The 8864-nt window shown below is 37.2% G+C and overlaps 1 protein-coding gene across 2 annotated transcripts; it reads left to right on the top strand.

Annotated features, from left to right (window-relative positions):
- The first annotated feature begins 1561 nt into the window (after nucleotides 1–1561).
- LOC119986612 (histone-lysine N-methyltransferase, H3 lysine-9 specific SUVH5-like) lies at nucleotides 1562–7855 on the top strand. Of its 2 annotated transcripts, none has more exons than XM_038831248.1 (3): nucleotides 1562–1992; nucleotides 2095–2317; nucleotides 6811–7855. In XM_038831248.1, the coding sequence occupies exon 3, from the start codon at nucleotides 6964–6966 to the stop codon at nucleotides 7702–7704; it is 741 nt and encodes a 246-aa protein (XP_038687176.1). In that variant the 5' UTR covers nucleotides 1562–1992; nucleotides 2095–2317; nucleotides 6811–6963; the 3' UTR covers nucleotides 7705–7855. The 2 variants fall into 2 exon arrangements, with proteins under 2 accessions (XP_038687176.1, XP_038687177.1); XM_038831249.1 differs by having other exon boundaries at nucleotides 1807–1827.
- Nucleotides 7856–8864: the final 1009 nt, after the last annotated feature.

Below are 8864 nucleotides of genomic sequence, written 5' to 3'. Positions count from 1 at the left end.
TAGTTGTTTTGGGTTTTTTTGGATCACGAAACAGCTTATCTAATTCCTCCCTGTATAAAGCCAAAGTCCTAACCCCCAAAGGTTGGTTCCTTGCAACCACAGCTGCAATGGGTACTACAAGGGCCAACCTTTGGGGGTTAGCCGTGAATTTAGAGGACTTTGGCTTTATACAGGAATGATTAGATAAGCTGTTCCGTGATTGTAAAGGACCCAAAACAATTGTTTCGTGAAACAACAAAGATGCTTGAACGCAACAAAATGCATTGGACATGTTTCAGGAATCAAGGTCGATGACAGATTTCAATACCGGGCTGAATTGTTTGTCATCGGCCTTCACTGTCAGCGATCAAATGATATCGATTTCAAGAAGGGTGAAGACGGTTGAAATCTGGCTATAAGCATAATAGCATTGGGTGCTATGTATTCATGAACACATTATTTGTCATTCTTAGTGACTAAGATGTTTTGTACTGAAAGGTGGAATTGTTGAAACCTTTTGGAAGGGATGTGTTGAAACCTTTTGTTTTAATTTTATTAAGAACGATATTGGTGTTTTTATCAAATTTTTTCTTATGGTAACTTTAGTAGCGCACAAACTTTTTTTTTAAAACCAAGAATGACACATACAAGCATGATCTTTCTACATTCGATATTTGGCATAAATTCGGGCCATCAAAACAGCACACGTATAAATTTTTTACTTGACGATAAGGTAAGTTGGGTCTGTACGAATTTGTTCTTTATGGGCCGTTGTCATTGTTACTTAAGATCATGAAAATGCGTTTAAGATTTAAACTTTATTTATAACCACTCAACTAGATTATGTATGTGATATTTTTAGTCTTACAAATCACTCCAACAATAGAGGCCACTTCCATAAATTTGTTTTGAGTGCAGTTTCAACTGGGAAATTCACTAACCAATTCCATTTACGACAGTATGATTTTTAAACAAAAAAAGGTTTGATCAGTTGATGAAAAGAAAAGAAAAGAAACAAAAATCCAAATCTTGGCATCACATTTGAGTCTGTAAAGGGAAGATGAAAAGTATGTAAAGACATGGATATCAATTCCTACGATGTCATTGTCCAAAACAAAAATAAAGAAATCAATACCTAAACTCACTCCGGGCTTCACGGCATGAATTTGGACCCATATCGAATATCTAAACGGTAAATTTGTATAATGTAGTTCCTGTCATCCAAAAAAATGAAGTTTAGACAAGAATCTCTTCTCCATACTACTTGTCTTGTTACCAAGTTTCAGGTTTCATGGTAACAAATAAATAATATGGTGCATAGGCGTTTGGGAACCAAAATGCTGCCTCATTGTGCACTAAGTTGACGTCTAGACGCTGCCGTTTCAAATTAAAGAATACAAAGGTAAAACGACATCGTTTTTTTTAGAGAGCAACAGTAGCTGAATTTACTGTTTACAAGAGTGAAACGACATCGTTAACAGCGAAGGAGAAGAACAGTAACCGAATTTGGGGCGAATCATACCTATCACAGTGAATCAATGAACTCTTAACACTCTCTCTAAATCTCCGTTATCGAACCCAACAATCGCTCACATGATTTGCGAATCGAGCTCTGAAAATTGTAACGCTGATTATTTATATGTTTTGATCTCGATTCGCATACACAGTTTTGGGTTCTGATGTGTTTGCTGCTACGGCCATGGCTAGAGTCACTGCTAGTGCTATGTTCGGCATTCTTCGCCGCTTGTCTTGGCAATAGACACAAGGATCACTTGATGATCCTTGTGTCTTGGCAATAGACGCATTCTGCTTCTATTGCCAAGACACAAGGATCATCAAGTGATTCAGGTTTGGGTTCAATCCCCAGTTTTTCAATTTCAACAATTTTTTACTTGTTTGGGCAATATGTCAAAATGGGATTTCTACTTCTTTCAAAATTGGGGGTGTAGATGCTTAGACTACGAGGGGGCTCTGCTTCTATTGCCATGAAACAAGGATCATCAAGTGATTCAGGTTTGGGTTTAATCCCTAGTTTTTGAAGTTCAACTATTTTTGACTTTTTGGGCAATGTGTCGAAATGGGATTCTTCTACTAATTTCAAAATTGGGGGTGTAGACGAGACCATCTTCGTTTCACGATGTGGTGAGGGTTTGAGAGATTCTGAAAGTGCTGGACATCAGTGGGGTTCAGACCTATGTGAACAGTTCCAGAGTCATGTTGTTCCCGAACGAGAGGCCACTGCTGGAAAATCTAGTGAAGGAGTCGCTCATTTATGTGAAATCTGTGGAAGAAGCGTATGGGATCCATTTCGGTCCGGCTCTTTTCATTGGACTGTCAGGTTAGGATCAAGTCTCTTTCTAATCATTATCATTCACTATCCACCATTATCACAACAACCCATGACTTGATTATGATGTGCATAAATGATAATTTTTACAGTCTTTACCTTGCGTTTGAGAAAAATTGTTTCAATTGTGGAACTGCTATTGAAGCAAGTTACTAGCAACAAATGTGATACTCTAGTTGGTAAAGAGCGAGTGATTTGCTATCACGTTGCTTTTGAAGATTACTTATCAGACATCCTCACGAGCTGTAGGAAGAGAAGGATTACATGGAAAGAAGTGATGGATTCATTGAAGCACCCGCCTTTTTGGCTTGGAAATTTTGAAAGATGCTGATTTGTTATATTGATCATAGGAATCACTGTAATGATGTCTATGAGTTCTCTTATGAAATCAAAAGAGGATGGAAATTAGATTGTCTTGCTTGGGTCATAGAATCTGTGAAACATGAGACATACCACTTCTCGATGGCAGTAAGATCACTCAAAGAGATGCTAAAGGATAGATAAGTGATAACACTTCAATTGAATTAAGATAACAATGAGGGAGTGTCTGAGGTTGTTCTGAAGATTAGACAAGAGCCTTCAATGGGATGAGGGAGGGAAAGGGATGTTCTTTGGAGAACTAGTCAGCATATCAGTTTCCCTAGTGTAGATCTTTCCTGAACTTTTTGAGGGATTTTGCTTATAGATCTTTGTTGGGTTTGATGACTTGATCCTTTTTTAGGATTCAATATTTGTAGGTCTTTTCTGGATTTCTATTGTTTTAAGGGATGTTAGAGACCAAAACACCATAACAATTAGGGTTTAGTACCTAATTTTTTTTTCAAAGTAGAGTACTATAAATTATTTTCTTTTAGATATATATAAGTTTCACTGTGAAATGTACTTTCTTCAATTCGATAACTATATCTTGAGATGTTATTACACTTCTCTCATTTTCAATAAATAAATAAAGAGGCAGTATGGTTCCCGGGTACAAGCGAACACGTGGCCCACTAGTAGAGTTGCAAGGATGCAACCTAGAGGTAACAAGTTCAATTCTTTGAAATAATCTCTCCACATATTATGTGGGGGTAAGATATGAGTACATTTTGCTTGTCCCCCACCCTGCATACTCTGGGAGCCTTGTGCATGGGTGTTGTTTACCTTTTATGGTTCTCGGGTTTTTGTTATTGTGATAAACCAAGATAACTATTTAAGCTATTTTCCGTAGCCATGGATAGAGTCAATAGGAAAATATGTAGAATCATATGATCATGGTTTTCCCTAAGGTGGAGATCGTTACCTACATTTAACATCATTTATTGTTCACAATCATGCACATGCCTAACAGGTCTGGATTCGTGATCAAATTGATTGAATGAAGTAAAAGCCTTATAAGCTCATAGTTCCTAATATAAGAAGCAAAGGAAGAGGTAATCATGTTAGCTAGAATTTACTAAGCTTAGAATCTAATACTTGGGAAAAAAGGAGGTAAGATACCGATCTCATCCGAGTTTAATGCATTAGCCATTTAGCTCAGGGACATCTTGAAAAGATTCTATCATTACTTGGTATAAATGTGGTAATCTATAGATCCTCTCTGTAGGGAATGTTATTGACTATGATTGTATTCTCATTTCTTATGACATGCCAAGCTGACAATGAAGATTTTGCAAAGGTTTAGCCATCCTCCCTTGGACAATGAACTCTCTGCTAGATTGTAGAGTAAGGATTGTTTCTCTTCATGGGGAATTCCAATCTCCTATGATGAAACTCACCTAATTGTGGCTTGACTAGTATCCACAATAATTCTATCTAGGACCTTTCGCTCTTTTGATTCGATTGATGGGCTTTTTTCTTTGAATAATTTTTGACACTACTCTCAGTTCTTATACTCTTAGAGCTGCTTTTGGATTTCTTTACTGTTTTTGAATTGAGAGCTAGGCCCTATCTTCTTTGTTCAATAAGGATCTAAAGTGAGCTCTGTAGGCTGGTCACTGGTGGATGTCATATGGTGGCTAGGAATCATTCTTGTTATAGAGACTGCATGCTTCTCCTTTAGGTTGTCAAAAGTCCTAGACATGCTGGAATACTATATTTAATGGTTAACTTGTGAGGTTTTTATGGGTGTCAGGTTAAAACTTAGAAACGGTAGAAAAGTTACATTGTTTGCAAATCCTCATGCAATAAATTTGCAACGTTATGAATCAAACTGAGCTCGAGGGGTAGCTTAACAGTATGGCTAGACCTAATTAAACACCTGCACAACAAGAAATTCTTGGGTGATCTAGGTGGCCTATATCACCGGCTGTTGCACTATGATACCCAAGTCAAGATGGGGGTTTAAAAGAGTAAATAGTTATTACAGATCGTTAGATTTGGATTCCACTGGTGAAACTATAACAATGACACATGCCAAATATTAGTTTTAAATTGGGCCTGAGGTTTTATTTGAAAAGCCCAGACCTGAGTAAGTAAGAAATGAGCGGGCGTAATAATTTATTATTTATTAAACCTAAGATCATGTTTTCCCTAATTCACCATTTCAGAATTAGGGCAGCCGAAACCACCGAAGTACCTTCCTTTCATAGAGAGTGCATTTTCCGTCCTCATTAGTGTCATTCATTGATCCGTTTCTAGTCACATCATTTGAGCTTGCTGGTGATTGAATCCTGTTAGAAGGCTATTAGTCCAATCATAAGAGATTCACTTTTGTGGGTTTATCTTTTCAAGGTATGTACTTGATTCTTATGATTTATCTTCATTCCAAGGTTTTTCCATGCTTATTTTGCCCTAGATTTGTAGTAAGTCAATCCATGTTTCTACAAGATCATGTTTTTTTTTGTTGTCTGTCACTTAATAAAAAATACTTTTTTTTTTGTTTAGTCTACTGATCTCTTTGATGTCAAATTTGAGTTGTTGTTTCGATAATACTTGATTTAGGTGTTAATTGTGGTATTTTGTTCTTTCAATACTTAAATAAGGCCATCATCCAATCGTAAGAGATTCACTTTTGTGGGTTTATCTTTTCAAGGTATGTACTTGATTCTTATGATTTATTTTCATTCCAAGGTTTTTCTATTCTTATTTGCCTCTTGATTTGTAGTAACTCAATCCATGTTTCTACAAGATCATGTTTTTTTATGGTCTTTCACTTGATAAAAAAATATCTTTGGTTTTTTCTTTTTTTCTTGTTTTGTTTAGTCTACTCCTCGATGTCCAATTTGAGGAATTGTTTTGATAATACTTGCTTTAGGTGTTAGTTGTGGTATTTTGGTCTTTCAATACTTAAATTCTTCATTAACTAAAAATGATTTTATTCAGTTTTTGGGTTTTGCACTATGGAAAGTAGACATGTGAAAGTTTGGGGTATCTATATCTTACTTTTCCCGCTCCTTTGTTTTTCTTTTAAATGCTTTAGGCGATATGTCTAGAAATTAAAAATTATTATAGGGTAGGGCTTAGTCTTAAACATAGAGGCAATTACACGGTCGGCATTTGGCACTTGATTTTGGACAAAAGCCTAACCTATACCAGGCCCAAGCCCATTTTTATATCCTTGGACATTAGTTATTTTAAAGTAAGAAACAAACCAAATGAGTGATTTGAGATGACGGACTCTCAAATGAGATCACTGGAAGCCATTCACTTGAACTCAAGCTTTCAATTAGTTTGAGTGAATATATAAGTTTTGGCTTTGGATGGGATAGCTTTTGCCTCAACACATATGGAAAAGATATATATACAAACACTCATAAACTTCTGATGTTATTATCTTAGTGGATGGACAACATTAAGGGTTTAATTAGGAGTTAGAAACTCATTACAACTTTAGTTCTACATTATGTCCTGCAAATGTGGGGTGTTGGGCTATTAAGAAAGTAAATGACTCATGACTGATGGAAGTGGGTTTAATTATCTCAACTTTTATGGCAGGTTGATAATTTGCAACACTATATGAATTATGCTAAATACAAGATTTAGCACATCCAATATCAACTGTTGAAAATTCTTGTATCTTTTCATTCAAATTTTTCCTTAAAAAATAGTTGGTAAGTTTGCTATAAGGATTTTTGGGTTTTCCACTCTCTGTTTGTCTCTCTGGAGGGATTCAGGTTTCTTCACATTTCATTTCTCTGTCTTCTCTCTCTAAAGTTATGTGAGAGAACTGTGTTATTGTTTTTATGGAATGGTGACAAGGTTTGCCTTCTTCTTACTTTGCATTGGCATTTAAATGATTATTTCTTGTTCATTTGTGTTGCTGCAGTAGTGACAGGGTGGCATGCTTCTTACCCCACTTTTTTTAAAAATTTATAGTCTAATGAATATTTCTTATTTTGTATATGCGCACAATTTTATTTTGAATTTTTGAGGAGTGATATTCTTCTATTTTTTCCGAAATGCCGTAGTTCTATATTTATTGTTAATTTTTTCTTCGTCATTTTGTTCTTTGTGGTTGGTAATCAAATAATCTCTCTAAGATGTTAATTCTCATATAATTTCAGGTATAACCAGAGTTTATGACGGGTTGATTTAACCCAAATGAGAATGGACAACATGATGCACCTTATCTGAAATGCAAGCCATGGGAATATAATTTTCCAAGATTAGTTCATTAAGAGCCTGAATTCCCTTCCCTTTAGGGTGAAACTACCAACATGAGTGCAAATTCGAACAATGTTTCTCCTTCCATAAGTCGCGGCATTAGAAACTCATCTGGAACTGCTCATGATCAACGCAGAGGACCAGTTGCTGCTGTGGTTGAAAGGAGCCAACCTGTGGGGGTTAGTCGCCAAACTGTCCAGAGGACTTTGGCTTTATATAGGGAGGAATTAGAGAAGCTGTCCCGTGAGAAGGAAGGACCCAAAACAACTCTTCCTACAGTTGTAGCTAATCTTTTCCAAAAACACCAAAGGTGTTTGAACGCTACAAAACGAATTGGACATGTTTCAGGAATCAATGTCAGTGACAGATTTCAGTACCGGGCAGAATTATTTATCATCGGCCTTCACCGTCAACGATCAAATGGTATTGATTTCAAGAGGGGTGAAAACGGTCAAAATCTGGCAATAAGCATTGTGGCTTCTGGGTGCTATGATAATGACATGAGCTCCCCAGATGAAGTAGTTTATTGTGGGCAGGGAGGGAATCCGACTGTCAGTAGCAGAATAGTAGATCAGAGATGGACAGGAGGTAACCTTGCATTGAGGAACAGCATTGGAGCCAGAAACCCCGTGAGGGTTATTCACGGGTTCAAGTACTCCAAGCCATCACCCACAGATGGCACAAAGTCTGGGTATGTGTATGATGGGTTGTACTATGTCAAGGAGTGGAGACAAGTGAGGGGGAAGTTTGGCAAGCTTGTGTTCAAGTTCACCTTGAAAAGGATTATTGAATAACCTGAGATTCCTTCAGGTAACAGACAAATTTTGTGTTTTGATAAGTCAACATTTCTGGACTTGATTGTTGGTTATGCTGTTTTGTACTGAAAGGTCGAGTTGTTTAGAAATATTGTTAAAACTCATGTGATGGTGATGTGTTGAAACCTTTTGTTTTTTTTAACGGGTATAAGCCTAGGAAATTACGAACCAGAGCCAAGGAAAGTAGGCACCAGGACTGAAGAATACCAAAAAACAAATAAATGAACACCAGACAATATCGGGATGACAACATTGTCCCGGATGAAATCCGGACAGATTAAAATAACACACTGTTTTAATTTTATTAAGAACTTTATTAGTGTTTTTGTCAATTTTTTGTTATGGGAACTTTAGTAGTTCACAAACCCTTCCCATATGAATCTTCCTACATGATCAAATGTTCAAAACCTTCTTCCTGGTGAATCCTCCTTCTCAAACTAAAGTACTAACGACGTCACTGGCAATGGGTCGAGTAAGCCATTGTTATTGTGTTATTTATTTAAAAACATGAAGATTGTTATTTGGTAAAAACCTCCAAAGCCAGCCTTTAAATGAGGACCAAAAAGTGGTTTGACAATACTTTGTATGGGCTAAAATCTGCATAAGCCATAAATCAGTAAGACCCACGGTTTAAATTCGAGTCCAACAGGTCCATGTCCTGGGCTACCGTCTCCTCGGTAAGGTCCATAGTCTACAGTCAAGCCCAACAAACACATGCCCTGGGCTACCATCTCCTCAATAAGGCTCATGGCCTACAATAAAGCCCAACAGGCTCACGGCTTGAGCTATTGTCTCGTCAATAAGACCCACGGCCTATAGTCTAGCCCAACAAACCCATGACCTAAGCTATCATCTTCTTAGCAAAGGTCCATGGCCATCGCCAACGGTCTATAGACCCATGGCCTCTAGAGAAATCTTGACAAGCCTTTGCCCCAATTGTCAATCGACTCGACACGGGCCTATGGGCAAGGAAACTCCTTCATAAACCCATAGCCTAATTAAGAAAAGGCCCATTGTTGGCCAGCACAGCATCCACGAGCCAATTGTGAGTCATGGTAAGAAGTCTACAAATACAAGGGGTCCCGTCATATTAAAAGAATCTAAGTTTGAAGGTATTTGACACACTCTCTCTCTACTCT

The sequence above is a fragment of the Tripterygium wilfordii genome, chromosome 20 (assembly GCF_013401445.1).
Source record: "Tripterygium wilfordii isolate XIE 37 chromosome 20, ASM1340144v1, whole genome shotgun sequence".
NCBI classification, from domain to species: Eukaryota; Viridiplantae; Streptophyta; class Magnoliopsida; order Celastrales; family Celastraceae; genus Tripterygium; species Tripterygium wilfordii.
The sequence above is the reverse complement of the archived record's forward strand: the minus strand, read 5'-3'. Positions and strand labels throughout refer to the sequence as shown.

Coding starts and splice junctions, on each gene's coding strand:
- LOC119986612 (XM_038831248.1), top strand. CDS start 6,964: ATGAGTGCAAATTCGAACAATGTTTCTCCTTCCATAAGTCGCGGCATT.